The following is a 19010-nucleotide window of genomic DNA, read 5'->3' as shown; positions in this document are numbered from 1 at the left end:
TAATAGGCTTCCGTGGGTTTGCCACTTTTTTATAGGCAACCCTTGCTAGAAAAATATTATACAATCAATAACCCACATATTACAACTAGTGGCAAATCACCAAACGCTTATCTTGTTAACCTATGTACTTTCAAAAGGGCAAACCCGTCCTGCCACATGGAGAAGCGTGATTTCCACACCCATTGCTTTAAATCACGATCAGGGAGGAAGTGGAGTGGGGGGGGGGGGGGATAGTAAATTTCCTCCAGGTAGCACTGTTTTCAAACGCGTCCCATTCCAAGAATTGTCACGTGTTCACAAATAGCTCCATGGCACCTACATTTAACAACACTCGGCGTGACCGCCCCCCCTATCCCAAGCGCAACATAGCCAGCGCAGCGAAACTCTTGGCGTGCTTTATATGGGAGAAAGAATCGGGGGCCCGCCGACATTTGAACCCAAATCTCTCCCCGGAAAGGAGCTCAGTTTCCCGGATCAAACGGCGTCCTTGCTCCCCGTGGGAATAAAGGCTCCTGCAAACAGCCCCCCCCCCTCAATCAGAGCCCTTCCAGATGGGGTTGCAACTCGTTATGCAACCCATAATGCCCGGCCGGAGCCCCAGCTCCACAAGGAATGCCTGGCGCTTGGAAAGTCAGGACAGCGCCGAGCTATCCTCCGGCTGTGCTCCCCGCACTCAACTCCGTACTCTTCCCGTGTGGCGCTCGCGGATTCTTCCAGGGCGCCCCACGCCCGCCCGCCCGCCGCCGCCGGGTACCACCGCAGACCAGCCGGGGCCCACCCGTTCCGCACGCCTGGCTCACCGTGTGCGAATGCAAGCTCTGGCTCGCCTCAATGACGGCTGTCAGCGGCATCGTATCGTCCAGCAGCACTTTCCCAGCCGGCGGCTTCTCCATAAAGGCCATGCCGAGCGTCCGGGGCAAAAGCCCGGCGGCGCCCCTCGCGGTGTCTGGCCAGGCGGCTCCCACTGGCTCTCAACGACTCCGGCGGCTGTCAACACAGGAACCGCCTGTCCGGAGCCGTCCCTCCCCTCCGGGTCTTAAAGGCCGTCGAGTAGGCAGAGCAGGGCGCCCTCCCCCGGCCAAGGGACGGCCCCGCGACGTCAGCTTGGCCGGCGCAGCGCTTGGGCGATGGAGGCCGGGAGGATTAGGGAGGCCCTGCCTTGCGGTAGCTCGCCAGCGTGCGACGGAGCCCACCGCCTCCGTTGGAAAAAAACGTATTTTCCTTTTCGTTTATTCTTCTCTCACATGCTGAATTTCCCGAAGCAGAAGAAACGACGCGTAGTATCTTAGGGGGCTTAACGTATTTATGGCCAAAGGGTTTACGTCTTCATGGGATACAAGGGGCTTTATCCTCCCCGGGGCAAGACCGCCTATACTTTTTGGAGCTAGCACGTGTCTCGTCTTACAAAGTTAAAAAGGGTGAAGGAAGGAATGGCTAAGAAAAGTGAGGGTGAGCGGTGCAGGTGAGAGGAAAGCCACTGAGTGGGCAACTTGAAATGGTGGCCTGGCTCAAATTTATTTATTTTATTTATTTGTCAATCAAGTATAGGATAGTAGTTTATATAAACGTAACATAGAAAGTAATAAGACAGTAGGACAGTGGGCACAATGGTGCGCTTATGCACGCCCCTTACAGACCTCTTAGAAAAGGGGAAAGGTCAACTGTAGATGTTTGGGGAAGAAACAAGTCAGGTAGTGAATTCCAGGTGTTGATCACCCTATGGCTGAAGTTGTATTTTCTGCAGTCTAGTTCGGAGTGGTTTACATTTAGTTTGAATCTATTACATGCTTGTGTGTTGTTGCGGTTGAAGGTGAAGTAGTCACTAAGGAAGGACATTTTGGTATATGATTTTATGAACAATGGTTAGATCAGTTCAGAGGCAACGCAGTTGTAAACTGTCTAATTTCAGTATTTGAAGTCTGGTTGAGTACGGTATTTTGTTGTGGGAGAAGGAGTGAAGGACTCTTCTTGTGAAATATTTCTGGACACTCTCAATTGTATTAATGTCTGATAAGCAATGTGGGTTCCATACAGGTGAACTGGTCTGACAAATGTTTTCTAAACTCTGGTTAGCAGTTTGTTATTCCCAGGAACATTTTGGTTTTGATGCTAGTTTATCAATCTTGGGTGTTGTAGAGCAGAATATTTGAGAAAATTTATGACAACTTAATTCACCTAACATAAGGTTAATAGTCTCCTATTCAGTGTTTCTCAACCTTGGCGTGAAAGTCAATCCCCATAATTTCCCAACCAGCATGCTGTCTTGGGAATTTTAGGAATTAAAAGTCCACACAACTTAATGTTGCCAAGGTTGAGAAACATTTTTATACGCATCATTTTGGAATACTGGTCTAATGGAAGAAAATGTTCAGAAACATCAGTATAGAACATAAATGTACAATGCAATACTTGTACAAGGAAACAATTCATGAAATGCTAAATAGTGTGTTTAAGCAAATTAATCATTTTTGCCAGTAAAGACTAGCTCAAGCCAGGTTTGAAATAACATCCCATGAAAATTTGGCATTTAACTTATTTTTAATGATACGCACAGAGAAAATTTTTAAAATGGGATAATGTAATCATAGTGCGGGTGTGTCCCACATTGGTTAATTCTTTGGACAGTGTTTTTATTGTAGCCTACAGAGGCTCTGAATTAATAACCATTTCCCAGAGAAACAAAACAGATGGTAAAGACTAGTCTAGGAGAAAGGAAAGTGAAACTTAAGTACTGTACTGTAGTTCAACTACAGCTTCATGCCTCTTCACTTATTTTAAAATGCCTCTTGATTAAATACTTTTTTTTAAAAAAAGCAAACAGTAAATTAGACAAAACTTTGTGGTATTCTCATGGTTGTAAGCATTGACCTTTTTTAAAAAAAAAACCCAGCAATTTAACATGCTTGTAATGGCTTGAAAACAAAAACAAACTTTGCTAGTAGTTAATGAGTCCAAGGGAGGATTAAGGTCTGCTGGAACAGGTGGTCTGGAAGTGATCCAAGTTCCTACTCAATAGTGTAGAGTGCTATTACAATATGCCTGAATCTCTCTCTTTAAATACCTCCAACTATAGAAAACAGCTCATTCTGTTAAATATAATCTCTTAATGTTAGCCGGAATCATCTTTCTTGCACTTTTCAGCCATGCTTCCTGCATGAACAGGTCTTAAGCGCTTAACAGCAATTAACATGGCCCCCTTTGATCTTGTCTTTATAATATTGTTTATAATAAGTTTTCCTTTCTTAACTAGTTTAGCTTTTTAAAACCTTTAACATCTTTTAAAGGTTTAACAGCTGTGGATAGGAAGACATTACAAAGGGATTAATTCACACAAGAAACAATTAGTTGCCCCCTAACACCAATGGATGACATTGTCAGGTTTGGCTGTTTTAGCAGAGTAAGGGAAATACTTAGGGATGATTCACACCCTGGCCGGTGTCTCTCTTTACTTTTACCATCAGGCACAAGACACCGAAGTATAGCCAGCTGGACAAACAGGTTTAAAAACAACTTCTACCCATGGGATGTCAGACTCTTAAACACAATCACAATAACTCCATGTACCTATGGAAACGTATGACTAGTTTTTTCCAATTACTTGTACAGTGGTACCTCTACCTAAGAACGCCTCTGCTTATAAACTTTTCTAGATAAGAACCGGGTGTTCAAGATTTTTTTGCCTCTTCTCAAGAACCATTTTCCACTTACAAACTCGAGCCTCTGAAACTGTAACCGGAAAAGGCAGAGAGGGGGGCCTCTCTAGGAATCTCCTGGGAGGAAACAGGACCAGAAAAGATGGGGACAAACCTCCTTGAAGCCTCTAGGAATCTCCTGGGAGGAAAAAGACCCAAAAAGGTGGGGAGAAGCCTCCATGGGGCCTCTCTAGGAATCTCCTGGGAGGAAACAAGACCTCCACCCTCCCTCTGGTTTCCCCAATCACACAGATTATTTGCTTTTACATTGATTCCTATGGGAAAAATTGCTTCTTACAAACTTTTCTACTTAAGAACCTGGTCATGGAACGAATTAAGTTCGTAAGTAGAGGTACCACTCTATAAGGATTCTTCTCTATGCTATTTATGTTGTCTTGTATTTTTGTTATGAATTGCACCAGTAGAGGCTAAACCAGTTTTGTTGTATACATGATATACAGTGACAATAAAGACTATATTATTAACTTGTTGACTCTTCTCCATTTTCTGAATAACACAGAAGCAATACTGCCACCACCATAGAATCCAATGGAACTTTAGTCCTATTCAACAATTATTTACGCAGCTGGCCAAGAAGGGAGAACTCGAAGAGATTTGCTCGGAAATCATGTCTACGTGTCCATAATTACTGCATCTGGTGCCCAAACAGGGACCTCCTAAGAAGCCTCCACCCTATCCATCATCGTTTAGAATAGACCCCATGGTGTAGCTTTGTCCTCCAGGACCCCTTGGTGTGGTTAATATGGGTGGCAATCTATCTCAAGCCCATAAAAAACATGTTCAAGAACTCAAATATTTAGTACAGAAATCCAGTGGATCTGTTTCTGATACTCAAGACTCTGGTAAATGATAGGAAAACAATGTCCTTGGTATCCTGAATGTGGATCTTTGAAGATCCGGGATTGGGAAAGGATATGTTAAACATTCCATTCAGAACCTCGTGTAGCAGTAGAAATTCTTCACAGTTTGCATCAATGTCATCATGCTGTTGAAAACATTAGTGCATTAAATCAGATGACGGGTCAATTAACTACAGATCCCCCTGGTCCATATAGCCCTTTGCTAATTGTTTCTCCTACGGCTCCAATGTCATCTCACGAATCTCCTCCAGTAGTAAAACAAATCCTGCACTGATTCATAAAATATTAGAAGAGGAATTAGAAAAAGGACAAGGTGATCCTTAATAAATTACTCAGACGCTTGCTTCTTTGTCCAGTTCACGTTACTGGACAACTTGATGCTCAAGGAAGAAATATAGTGGAATATTAACCCTTATCGTATCCTATTTTGATAGAATTAGGCAAAGGAATTAGGGATATGGGTATTGGAAGTACTTATGTTCAAGGTATGTTAGAAGCTACTATGAGAATGCCGGTTGCTTTTATAATTGGGTAGATTTTAAACACTTTAAAAATAAACAATCACTAGCTTGGGAGACCAGGAACATATAAATTAAATTATTAATAGAATTAATAAGCATTATATTTAAATTGTGACCTGGAAAATAAGAACCGCTGGAGTATACTATTCAGAGTTTAGCATTTGAATCCTAGTGCTAGGGGATATGAAAGCGTATTTACCACTATAGGGTTTTCAAGTTTTAATAAAAATGATAGGTCAGAATGGTTAGTGCTGATTTGATCATAGGATTGAAATAGGATGTGCTAGAATATTGAGTCCTATGGACTTCAGTATCATCCTAAACAACTTAATACAAAATCCTTTTTCAACAGAGCATCTTTTCGTTTGGCTCAAACCCTGAAAAAAAATCACCCATGTAAGTGTATCACTTAGATACTTCTCTGTGGCGGCCCCAACCCTCTGGAACCAACTCCCCCCAGATATCAGTTGCCCCCACCCTCCTTGCCTTTCGTAAGCTCCTTAAAACCCACCTCTGTCGTCAGGCATGGGGGAATTGAGATATTCCCTTCCCCCTAGGCTTACAAAATTTATACATGGTATGTTTGTATGTATGATTGGTTTCTTAAATTGGGGTTTTTAAACTACTTTTAATATTAGATTTGTTTATATTGTTTTTTTACTGTTGTTAGCCGCCCCGAGTTTACAGAGAGGGGCAGCATACAAATCTAATTAATAAATAAATAAAAATAAAATCAATGGTAGATGAGAGTTTGCTGGCTATTCATGGGTAATTCATAAATTGGCAATTCCTGAATACTTAACAGCAGCTGTATTGAGGTCTGTGTTAGACTGGTTGATCTCCTGTGGTTGTTCAGGAAATAGCTAATGAAATTCATGTTGGAAGAATGCTTTTGAATGTACAGAAACGAAGAGCTAGCTAAACCAGACAGAAAAAGAACAATTTCTTTGCAGTTGGTATTCAGAAACATGCTGCCCCCAGCTGGAAAATAGCATTGAATTGTTAAGTGCTTCATGGATTTGTTCTTCATTCATTTACCTATACTTTTTTAAAAGCCATCCAAGTTCTAGTCATTACATCAGTGTTTTTCAACCAGTGTGCTGTGGCACACTAGTGTGCCGCGAGACATAGTCAGGTGTGCCGCGAAGCTCAGAGAAAGAAAACAAGAGAGAGAGAAAGAGAAAGCAAACACGAGAGAAAGCAAGCAAGAGAGAGAGAGAGAAAGAGAGGGAGGGAAGGTGGGAGAGAGAAAGAGAGCAAAAAAGAGGAAAGAAGGAAGAGAGAAAGAAAGAGGGATGGAGAGAGAGAAAAAAAGAGCAAGGGAGAGAAAGAGGGAGAGAGAAATAGAGCGAAAGGGAGGAAGAGAGAGATTTTTTTTGTCCAATATTTTTTAGCTCCCCCCCCCCACTCAATGTGCCCTATGGTTTTGTAAATGTAAAAAATGTGCCGCGGCTCAAAAAAGGTTGAAAATCACTGCATTACATTATAATATACTGTATTCCACAGGTTAGCAATGTGCGGGGTGAAGAATTTCTTCCTTATTAAAAAAACAAGTTTCTTTCACTACTTCATTGGCTCCACTGGCTGGCTTTTACTGTTAATATTTTGAAAAATGCTTTCCTTATCTCCATGACATGCATGATTTTATACATCTCAATCATGCCTCATCTCCCTTTTTCCAAGCTAAAGAGCCCAAAACATTCAAGACCCATGGTTGTTTTAGCTCAGGAATGTCAACTTCAGTTCGTCACATTGCCATCATGTGATATTTTGCAACCTTTTTCCTTTCACAGAACTGGGTTGAGCATGACTTGGGCGTGATGCATCCGGTTGGCAGACCATCAATTTGACACCCCTGTTTTAGCTGCTCTTTTACACTTCTTTCAGCTTTCTATGACCTTTTTCAAGCATGGTAACTAGTACTGTACACAAACCAGTTATAAACATTCCATAGTTTTGTATTGGGTATTGAGTCCTTGGAGAGGGGCAGCATACAAATCTAATAAATTATTATTATTATTATTATTATTATTATTATTATTATTATTATTATGTCAGTGCAACACAGCGAACAAGATCACTATGCTGGATTTCGTATTTCATCACCAGTCGGGCGCTTCCCAAGCACCTAGGACTGCGTGATGTAGCGGCGAATTATGTTTGCCGATCCCAGTAAAGCGGCCTTTTGCCATTGACAGATGGAGATTTTGTCAATTCCGATGGTTTTCAAATGTCCGCTGAGATCCTTTGGTACTGCGCCCAGCATGCCAAGTACCACTGGGACCACTTTCACTGGCTTATGCCAGTGTCATTGCAGCTCGATTTTTAGATCTTCGTATTTCACTAATTTCTCTAGCTGCTTCTCCTCAATTCTGCTGTCTCCTGGGATTGCGATGTCGATGATCCATACTTTCTTTTTCTCCATGATCACAATATCTGGTGTGTTATGCTTCAGAATTCGGTCAGTCTGAAGTCGGAAGTCCCACAATAGTTTTGCTTGCTCATTTTCGACCACTTTTTCGGGCTTATGATCCCACCAGTTCTTTGCCACTGGTAAATGATAGTTCCAGCACAAGTTCCAGTGGATCATCTGTGCCACAGCATCATGTCTATGCTTGTATTATTATTATTATTATTATTATTATTATTATTATTATTATTATTATTATTATTTTCAATTTTACTAACAATCACTGGAATGTTTTCATAGCTACCGCATACTGAATTGGCATTTTGTGATAATTCACTTTGTTATGCAGTCCATCAATATATATGTGATGCGTGACATTAGCTAGCAATATACATAAGTGATATTATTTGTTCATCTATTCATATTAATTTTAAGGCAAGTATTAAGTGTGTACAATCCGTACAGTACATACCTTTAATTCAGTGTTGACTTCTCATGCAATTTTCTTGACAAGTTTTTCATAAGCTACTTGCAGTTGCTCCTCCTTCCTAGGACACAAACTGGCTGGCCCAAAGTGTCCCAACCAGCTTTGTATCCAACGCAGAACTAGGACTCGAGGTCTTCTGGTTTCTTGCCTGGAGCTTTAACCACTGTAACAAACTGGATCTCATGTATTGATTATAGCAGTGATGGCGAAAAATACCCTCTCACATCCCCCCAGAGACACTCTGGAAGCCAAAACCCCCCTCCCAGAGCCTGGTTTGAGCTTCTCCAGTTGCTTTTGGTTTATTAAAATCCCCCCCCCCCCCAACAAAGATTTATTGTGGAAGGATTGCAAACAGTAGTCACAGTATAATTGTAATAATAGAATCATCCAGATCATTAAGAGCAACAATACAAGTTTTATTTTTTTATCATTTGGAAAAGTTAATACAGAAGGAAGATAAATAAATTATAGTTGAGATTAATATTCCAGAGAAGTCAAATGTTACTTTGTGCAAGGAGAATATAGGCTTGTACTGATATTTTTTTCAAGAAGAGAATCTGAGGACATAACATTAACTTCTTAATCTTGTTTGTCAGTTTAAAGTAAGTATGTCAAAGATATTTATATAAATGACATTTCTGGGAGGAAGTAGAGGACAGATCTACAATGTACTTCTAGTTAATGACAAGAGGATGGATTGCACCAACCGTCTAAGCAATAAAACTGTCACCTGGGTGGTTATTATTTATTGATAAAATGCATAGCTAATGGGGTGGGGTCTCTGGTTAAATCCAACATGACAATCCCTAAATCTGTCCAATATATAAATACAAAGTAAACAACTCAAGGCATTTTAGATACTGATTTCCCCCCCAGCATCATTCTATCTCACTGTTACATTGAGAAAAGGCAAAGCAGTCTTCTAAATCAGATCAACATCAAAATGTTGGAATTCAACTCTTTCAAATTCTTCATAGTTAGGTAACTACTTGATTACAGCTAAAAGTGCATCTCAGCTACCAATCAGGTCACAGGATTTTGATCTTCAGGCACTATAACTTTAACAATTCCTTCCATGACAATTTTGCTACTTTGGACAACTGTACATGATACTGCAATATAAGCAAGACGTCTCTTCAATTTCTTCACTTCTGCTGAAGCCAAGACCTCTTCTCCCACATATAAAGGAGATGGAAAATTAATTTCCTGAGAAAGGAAGATACATCCAGGCCCAGGCATTCTCGTACCTAGGACAGCTGAAATAAGTCCATTGATCAAAACACCATGTACAATTGTTCTCCCAAACCTTGATTGCTTTGCATATTCTTCATCCAAGTGTAATGGGTTAGTATCCCCTGTTAATTCAGAAAAGGTAACAATATCCTTTGATGTGAACTTCTTAATTATTTCAGCTTTGTCTCCAACTTTTATATGTAAAAACTGAACACGATGTTGATTGAAGAATGGCATAGAAAGGCTTGGCTTTGTGGAAAATATTCTCCCAAGTATCACACCAAAAAAACCGCATTTGGACAAAGCCATCAGCATCATAATGTTATACAAACTAATCAACTGAATAATTAATCTAGCACCATTTCTCTGCTGTTCCCAGATAACGCAAGAAGAAATGGAGAAGTCTAGATAGAAGTGGGGGGGGGGATCAAACAGAAGAACAAAATCAATTCATTTTGCATAAAAGAACATTCAGCAGCTTCAAACAAATACCGTTATTTTTCAGAGTATAAGACGCACCTTAGTTTGGGGGGGGAGGAAAATAGGGAGGGGGATCTGCCTACTAGGTATTCATTTGGCTAGTGTTCTTAGCCTGGTCAGCTTCAGCACATTATTTATCCCCTGGTTAGGGGCTTAAAAAATCTTATTCTAAGAGAGTAACAATGAAAGAGCCTGCAAGCCGGTAAGAACTGGGAAGATAGTTAGCACCTTGTTAGGGCTGGAAAGAAACGTCTTACAAATGCCTCGTCGTACAAACTTTTCGAGACACAAACCCGGGGCTTAAGATTTTTTTGCCTCTTCTTACAAACTATTTTCACCTTACAAACCCACCGCCACTGCTGGGATGCCCTGGCTCCGGACTTCCGTTGCCAGCGAAGCACCCATTTTTGCGCCGCTGGGATTTTCCTGAGGCTCCCCTCCACGGGAAACCCCACCTCTGGACTTCCGTGTTTTTGTGATGCTGCAGGGGAATCCCAGCAGCGCAAAAACAGGTGCTTCGCTGGCAACGGAAGTCCGGAGGTGGGGTTTCCCAGCGAGGGGAGCCTCAGTGAAATCACAGCATTGCAAAAACACAGAGGTCCGGAGGTGGGGTTTCGAGGATTTCACTGTTTTTGCGATGCTGCGATTTCACTGATGCTCCCTTTGCTGGGAAACCCCACCTCCACACTTCCGTTGGCAGCGAAGCGCTCGTTTTTGCGATGCTGGGATTCCCCTGCTGGGATTCCCCTGCAGCATCGCAAAAACACAGAAGTCTGGAGGTGGGGTTTCCTATGGATGGGAACCTCAGGGGAATCCCAGCAGCGCAAAAACATGTGCTTCGGCTAGCAAAAGGGGTGAATTTTGGGCTTGCACGCATTAATCGCTTTTCCATTGATTCCTATGGGAAACACTGTTTCATCTTACAAACTTTTCACCTTAAGAACCTCATCCCGGAGCCAATTAAGTTTGTAAGACAAGATATCACTGTATTTGGAGCAAATAGAGCAGTGAAAAAAAGCCGGCAAAGACTTAGGGCTGGAAAAACATTCTTCGGAGAAAGTTAGAATGAAAAAGCCTGCAAGATAAGAGCTGGAAAGATGGTTAGTATCTTGTTAGGGCTAGAAAAAAAAGCTTCAAAAAAACTACATTCAGAGTATTTCAGCCTCTTTTAGGGAGGAAAAAGGTGCATCTTATACTCTGAAAAAATACGGTAAGTGGCAGTTGATTAATTTCCCTGGAGACCAAATTTAATAACTGCAAGCCTAGGACATGATGGTTAAATAGCTGAACTCAAGCATTTCAAATAGAATGAGATGAAAGGAAATAATGCCATAAATAATGATGGTGTCAACCTGAAGCCCTGAGAAACGAAACAGCCATAGACAGGTTGGCTTATATGTTAAAGAAATATATGTTGCTAAACAATTGTACTCAGAGCAGAACAAGCTGGGATGAAATTATTCCCTCTCCCCAAAATAGTAATACAATAAATCAATCAACAATAAAGCAACAGACAGTAAACTAAACACACTCTTAGAAAAAAGTATTTTCTTATGTTTCTTACCCACACAATTAATTCTCTGACTAGGTTAAAAAACTACTCAAAAAACTATAAAGCAATAAAACACAGAATACCCAACATACAATGAAAGTCAACTATAATATTTTAAGGAAAACACAGGATAAGGAGTACTTGTGAATATAGTCTAGGGGTTGCCCATTTTCAATATAAGATCTAAAAGTACCAGAGCAATAATTTTATTGAACCAATAAAACTTTCAACTGATTATTTTTCAATTCTTACCTGTATCACCCTAAAGGCACATTTTCTGTTCTGATGTGAACCATGCAATGATAGAGCACTCCACAGTTTTACGAGGCCACTGTATAAATAATAGCATTGGATATATTAATGGAAATGACTGATCAGTAGGCAAGTAAAGTAAACCACAAATATTTCATGATAAATGGAATCAAAGGTTCAATGAAGTTGGAGCCATACCTATCTAGAAATTACGGCAGATCCAAATAAACTCGAGGCTGAAATTTCCCAACATTTATGCTAAGATAACAAATAATGATTTCTGATAAAACCATTGCATTTAATGTAATTCAATTCAATTCATTAGATTTGTATGCTGCCCCTCTCCGAAGACTCGGGGCGGCTCACAACAATAATAAAAACAGTATAACAATGGAACAAATCTAATATTAAAATTATATTTAAAAACCCCAACAATTTAAAAACCATACAACACATACATACCAAACATAAAATATAAGAAAGCCTGAGGGAGATGTCTTAATTCCCCCATGCCTGGCGATATAGGTGGGTCTTGAGTAACTTGCGAAAGACAAGGAGGGTGGGGGCCGTTCTAATCTCCAGGGGGAGTTGATTCCAGAGGGCCGGGGCCGCCACAGAGAAGGCTGTTCCCCTGGGGCCCGCCAAACGACATTGTTTGGTCGACGGGACCCGGAGAAGGCCAACTCTGTGGGACCTTATCGGCCGCTGGGATTCGTGCGGTAGAAGGCGGTTCCGGAGGTATGAAGGATAGCGAGTATGGAGCCTGTCCATTTATATATAGCAGCTTGCCCTGCCTGTATTAATGAAGGTGTAGCTTTCTCCTTGGTCTTTTCTTAATTAAGGCATTGTTTTCTGCTTTATTGTTTGACTGGTGTCAATCCCTGCTTATCTGAATGTAAAGGCTGCTGGAAAGGATGAGCAGAATACATCCATCAACCCAAACTAGCAGTCAGAAGACACACTGAAAGCTCCTTAATACCACAACTATGAACAGATTCAACCATAGTTTCAATTAGGAAATTAAATAAGCCAGAGCTGTCAAACTCAGCGGCATCATGTGATATATTGGGATTCCCCCCACTTTGCTAAACCAGGAAGAGGCAGAGCCAGCACATGATGCATCCAGCTTGCAGGCTATGAGATTAACATAAGCAATCCAGATCAAGCCAAATCCAAAAATGCTAGAGAATTTGTAGAAACTAAGCATTCAGACAAACCACCCAAGAGACTATTAAAAAAAAAAACTAAGAAGGAAATAGATTAGAATACATCCTCTACCAACACAGGCAGGATAAGCTACCGTATCTAAACGGGGAGCAAGTACCTCACTCACTCACTCACTCACTCACTCACTCACTCACTCACTCACTCACTCACTCACTCACTCACTCACTCTATCTATCTATCTATCTATCTATCTATCTATCTATCTATCTATCTATCTATCTATCTATCTAGCTATCTACCTACTTTTAATTTATTTAATTTGTATGCTGCCCCTCTCCGCAGACTCGGGGCGGCTCACAACAGCAACAGAAAAACAGTGTAAAATACAAATTCAATAATTAGAAAGCTAAAACCCCATAATTTAAAAACATTCACACAACATACCATACATAAACAGTATAGGCCTGGGGAAGATATTTCAATTCCCCCATGCCTGACGACAGAGGTGGGTCTTAAGGAGTTTGCGAAAGGCAAGGAGGGTGGGGGCTGTTCTAATCTCAGGGGGGAGCTGGTTCCAGAGGGTCGGGGCCGCCACAGAGAAGGCTCTTCCCCTGGGACCCGCCAAACGACATTGTTTGGTCGACGGGACCCGGAGAAGGCCAACTCTGTGGGACCTAATCGGTTGCTGGGATTCGTGTGGCAGAAGGTGGTCCCAGAGATATTCTGGTCCCTGATAATGTTGCCTACTAATGAAACACCTGCAAGCAAACAAGATCAGAGAACACCAAGAACTCCACAAAAAAGTGTTTCTCAAATTTACCAACCTCAAGTTGTGTACACTTCAACTCCCAAAATTTCCCCGCCAGCAAGGGAGAAGTCCAACATCTTTAAGTGGTTAGGTTGGAGGGGGGGGGGGGATGGTACAGAAATGGACTTACGACACTTTACTTGAATTTAAAAAGAATTATCTCAATTTTTATTATTATGCTAGATAGCATTCTTTTATCTAACCACGCTTGCCGAGAAAACATATTCAAAATGTCTTACACATTAGATACTCTAAGTATGGCAGTCAATGTTTTTTCTTCATATGTCAAAACGTCAACAGATAATGCAGCCCCAACCTGAAAGAAAACATGACACTATTACTAAAATGAACTTTAAAAGTCTCAAACTCATTAAGAAAGCTCTTATAAGAAATCCATTTCTACTCCACCTCTACATTTAGTTTAATTTGATGTAATTACAAACTTGGTTTTTAAGGTAAGCTTAATTAAGAATGACCTCCCAGGTTTTTTCAATATATTTCATTACAAGTCTAAGCTTGTAAGATGTAATAGAGAAAAATGCACAAAATGACATGTTCTTAAATACTGGTATTTGGTTTGATCATTAATCTACTTTTCTTGTACACATAAAAATCATCAAAGCCCCTTATATTTGGGAGAAACAGCTGGTACTTGTAATCAGAGGCATCACCTGATTCTTCCTTATTTAAAATTATTCTTTTGCTGCCAAAAACCATAAATGAGGTTTTATTTATTTTATTTTATTGAATTTATATGCCACCCACTCCTGAAAGACTCAGGGCGGCTTACAACAATAGAATAATAAAAGCAGTATAAATAATTAATTTACAGCATTAATAATAAAAACCCTTCAATCACATCCATACAAACCCTTTAATCATATCCATACAAACAAAATCTCAATCAGATCATATCTAGGCCGGAATTGAGAGATGTCAGTTCTCACGGCCTCCAGGTCTGCCGGCATAGTCAGATTTTCAGGGCCTTCTGGAAAGCTAGTAGCATGGGGGTGGTACGGATCTTACTTACTTACTTACTAATTAATTAATTAATTAGATTTGTATGCCGCCCCTCTCCATAGACTCGGGCGGCTAACAACAATTATAAAACAGCATATGATAAATCTAATATTTAAAATAACTAAAAACCCTTATTAAAAAACCAAACATACACGCAAACATACCATGCATAAATTGTATAGGCCTGGGGGGAAAGGAATATCTCAATTCCCCTATACCTGACGACAGAGGTGGGTTTTAAGGAGCTTACGAAAGGCAAGGAGGGTGGGGGCAATTCTGGTCTCTGGGGGGAGGTGGTTCCAGAGGGTCGGGGCCGCCACAAAGAAGGCTCTTCGTCTGGGTCCTGCCAGATGACATTGTTCAGTTGACGGGACCCGGAGAAGGCCCACTCTGTGGGACCTAATCGGTCGCTGGGATTCGTGTGGCAGAAGGCGGTCCTGGAGATATTCTGGTCCGATGCCATGAAGGGCTTTATAGGTCATAACCAACACTTTGAATTGTGACCGGAAACTGATCGGCAACCAATGCAGACTGCGGAGTGTTGGTGTAACATGGGCATACCTAGGGAAGTCCATGATTGCTCTCGCAGCTGCATTTTGCACAATCTGAAGCCCCATGTAGAGAGCATTACAGTAGTCGAACCTTGAGGTGATGAGGGCATGAGTGACTGTGAGCAGTGACTCCCGGTCCAGGTAGGGCCGCAACTGGTGCACCAGGCGGACCTGGGCAAACGCCTTCCTCGCCACAGCTGAAAGATGGTTCTCTAATGTAAGCTGTGGATCGAGGAGGATGCCCAAGTTGCGGACCCTCTCTTAGGGGGTCAATAATCCCCCCCAAGGGTGATGGATGGACAGATAGAATTGTCCTTGGGAGGCAAAACCCACACCACTCCGTCTTATAAGGGTTGAGTTTGAGTCTGTTGACACCCATCCAGATAGAGCCTCCAGGCACCGGCACATCTCTTTAGCTACAAATGACAGCAAGGAACAGGGCAGTGATGCAATATAATTAGAGGAAGCAGGAATTCTCTTTTTAAATTTTTGGTGACTGGAGTGTTACCAAATGTATGATCAATCAGTGTTTGATATCTTTCCTTATTATTTTTTTCCCATATAACAAAAGATTGCTGTCATTTGATACTAGATTTTAGTAATGAAGCTATTATGAATCAGGAAAACAGTGCCAGAGTGTAAAGAAGAAACTATGTGACCACTTTTATATTAAAAGCTGCAAAGGATTCATAATTATCTGAAAAATCATTCAGACAAAAATGACATACCTCCCCATGGAGCCGTTTCAAAGCAGAGATGATAAGTTGTTTGAAATCAACAGGATTTAAAGTAATGCCAGCTTCTTCAAACTCCCTACAAAACATTTTTGCAATAAGTTTTATTAATGTAATATGCCACAATCATGTTAAAGTTATACAGAACTGAACAGAAATGCAATGGGGATATTTTTAAAAAGGGAATTGAACTTACAAACGGATCTTCAAATAATGGTATTCAGAAACGTTCTTCAGGACTATTCTTTCATAGGCAGCAGGTTCAATGCCCTTATTTTCATCGTCAAATTCAGACATCTTAGGATGCCCACTTCTAAAAGACAGAACACTCCACTCTGACATATTGCCAAGTCCTAAGCTCAAAATCACAAACTCTTAATTATGATCAACTGTCACCTGCACTTTAAGAATATATGCAATGGCAGGGAGGGAAATGTCTTATTTTTCATTCAATTGGTCCACTAGGCCAGTGTTTCCCAACCTTGGCAACTTGAAGATATCTGGACTTCAACTCCCAGAATTCCCCAGACTGCAAATGCTGGCTGGGGAATTCTGGGAGTTGAAGTCCAGATATCTTCAAGTTGCCAAGGTTGGGAAACACTGCACTAGGCAATCTAAGCCAGGTTGCATAAGTTTGTTAGTAGTGATTCCCATGCTGGCCATAGGTGAATCCGAAGAAACAAACACAGACAATTAGAGGAAGGATGAGAGTGTTCACAGCTTAATTGGTGCTTTAGATTCAGTCACGGGCATCTCTTCAAGTATGTACAGTATTTATATATTTATTTATTTACTTATTTATTATATTTATATGCCGCTCAATCCAAGGCAGACTCAGAGCGGCTAATAAGTGGAATAAATATAATAGCATTAAAATACAATCAAAATTGCATAATAAAATCAGTAATATACAGTATTAGCAATAAAATAATATCATGCAACAGTCAATCTAATTCCAGGCCTGCCAGAAAAGCCAGGTCTTAACGGCTTTCTGGAAGATCGGTAGGGATGAGAGTTGATTTCATAGGGTTGGACACAGAGAAGGTTCTTCCACTAGGTCCCGCCAATCGGCATTGCTTGGTGGACGGGACCTGGAGAAGGCCGACTCTGTGGGACCTTACTGGCCGCAATGAGGTATGAGGATGAAGGCGGTCCTGTAAATTAAAGTGATCTGTCTGTCTGACCCAGAACAAAAGCCTCTTAAGCTGACAGGCTTAACTGAAACACACCTGCTTTACTGTAGCCTAACCTAATTAAAATACCCATGGAAAAGATCAGATGAAAATGCAACCTTGTAATTTTTGTGGACCAATGTATGGAGAGATAAAATTGAAAGCCAATCATATTGATTTCCTGAAATCAATATGATTTCAGGAAAGCCAGGCTGAAGGGACTTGGCCCCACTCAGAATGTTTCAACCTGGAATTCTGTTCTGCTAAAAAGTCACTAAACATTCTTCACCCAAACTATTTTCTTTGTTATATCCCATCAGTGATATTAACTTTTTCACTGCATCCAGACAATACAGATAGTACACAATTTAAGCACACAAATGTTACCTAGAAAGGTTAAGCAACAATAATGTTTAAGTGCTATCACTAAAGGAGAATATTTGTAGCTCATGATTCAAATGAGGGATCCTTGATGCTGGCTGGTTGAGCTTGGTTGTTTTCTTGCAGACGTTTTATTGTCCAAACTAGGTAACATCATCGGTGCAAAGCATAATATGCTTCCAGCATCCATCTCTAACGAGATGCTCTTCAGCGCACCATCCTAAATCATAACACAACTCTCATCAACATGGGCCGGTGGCTCTGATGGGAGATACATTGATAAGAGATCGGGAAATGGAACTTAGGAATATTAATGTAATTTTGCACCTTGCCCCCATTAAGCAAAGCTCTGCGCCTTTCATAGAGCTTCCGCTTCCTAAATGCGGGTCACTGTGCTGGGCCAATCAGGGAAGGTTAAGTGAGTATGAAAGACGACATGGTGCATTTCTTCCTCCCTGTTGTAAAATGCGCCATTCCCTCCCTTCTGTTCAAGATCACCGTTACTTACACCGAGACCTTACAAGGAGGGCGGACCGCTCATCCTCCCGCGTCCCCAACACGTGGCCGAACGGAAGCATTGGGAAGACGGGCCACCAAACGCATCGGCCAATCGCAGGCCGACATTTCTCTTTCTGACCAATGGGTGGGTGCCGTTCAATAAGATCCCGTGAGGCGAGTTGTGCATCTCCATAGGTCAGGCAAAGTAAATACTGGGACGAGCCGCCAGTAGGCGGGGTAGCTGGAAACCAATAGGATGAAGCACAATGGCCTGAAGGCGTGGCTTCCTCGCCCTCAGAGTTTCGTTTCCCCGCGGCCAGGATTTTGACGTCTTCGTTGCGCCTAGAAGAGGGGTTGGCAAAGTTGGCTGTTCTATGACTTGTGGACTTCTACTCCCAGAATTCCTGAACTCAGGAATTCTGGGAGTTGAAGTCCATATGTCTAACTTTGTCTACCCCTGGCCTAGAAGTTCCTTTTTTTTCTTGGCTGCTCCGAGAAGCGGGGGTGACGGCCTTGTTTATGGTTGGTTGTTCTGTTCTTTTGTAGCGCTAAATGTTTGTTCTACCAGCCCTATCCTGAAATGGGGCAAATAAGGTATATTTAATCCCAGAGCTTGCTAGAAACCCTTCAAAATGTGTTGCAGGGAGTTGAGGCCCACTGTCCGATACAATTGTGTCTGGTAACCCATGCATAGCAGTTTTCGTAATACAGATTACAGCATTGATTGTAGTGGTAGGCATTAATGCTATTTCAAGCCATTTTGAATATGCATCAACTATTACTATGAATGTTTGCCCATGGAATGGACCTGCAAAATCTATATGGATGCAAGAGTATGGGTCCTTCAGTTGTTCCCATTCATGTATGGGGGATTTGGGAAGGGATGCTCTGGATTCCTGGTATGGAGCATACCTTTGACCCATTCCTTTATATGTTTGTCCATGTTGCGCCACCATACATAGCTCCTTGCCAGTGCCTTCATCCTAACACCCTGTAGGTGCCCTTCATGTAGTGCCCCCTTCTGCTTTGGTGAAAATGTATTAAGCTTTCTTAATTCTATTAAGTTTCAAGTTTCCTTGGCATTTTGGCCAGGATCCCTTTTCTTGTAGTGCTTCAATAAAAGGAAACAAAAAATTCACATTGTGTCTTGTGTTCTTCATTGGCCTCGGCA

At 41.4% G+C, this 19010-nt stretch overlaps 3 protein-coding genes across 3 annotated transcripts in view; all 3 read right to left on the bottom strand.

The window, feature by feature from the left end:
• The window catches only part of PXK (PX domain containing serine/threonine kinase like), a 75578-nt gene extending 74566 nt beyond the window's left edge, over positions 1-1012 (bottom strand). The window contains 1 exon segment of the mRNA XM_070738133.1: positions 801-1012. Within this exon segment, the coding sequence (XP_070594234.1) occupies positions 801-902 (102 nt within the window). The 5' untranslated portion in view covers positions 903-1012.
• A 7374-nt stretch (positions 1013-8386) lies between these two features.
• HTD2 (hydroxyacyl-thioester dehydratase type 2) lies at positions 8387-9542 on the bottom strand. Its single transcript, XM_070738097.1, has one exon. The coding sequence runs from the start codon at positions 9540-9542 to the stop codon at positions 9015-9017; it is 528 nt and encodes a 175-aa protein (XP_070594198.1). The 3' UTR covers positions 8387-9014.
• On the bottom strand, positions 8387-18135 carry RPP14 (ribonuclease P/MRP subunit p14). Its single transcript, XM_070738098.1, has 6 exons — positions 17850-18135; positions 15985-16101; positions 15783-15867; positions 13723-13799; positions 11509-11587; positions 8387-9628 (listed from the first exon to the last, which is right to left on the bottom strand). The coding sequence occupies exons 2-6, from the start codon at positions 16083-16085 to the stop codon at positions 9572-9574; spliced, it is 399 nt and encodes a 132-aa protein (XP_070594199.1). The 5' UTR covers positions 16086-16101; positions 17850-18135; the 3' UTR covers positions 8387-9571.
• Between the last annotated feature and the right edge of the window lie 875 nt (positions 18136-19010).

Source organism: Erythrolamprus reginae, chromosome 2 (assembly GCF_031021105.1).
Source record: "Erythrolamprus reginae isolate rEryReg1 chromosome 2, rEryReg1.hap1, whole genome shotgun sequence".
In the NCBI taxonomy this organism is placed as follows: domain Eukaryota; kingdom Metazoa; phylum Chordata; class Lepidosauria; order Squamata; family Dipsadidae; genus Erythrolamprus; species Erythrolamprus reginae.
Note: the sequence above shows the minus strand (reverse complement) of the source record. Positions and strands in the feature narration are given on the sequence as shown.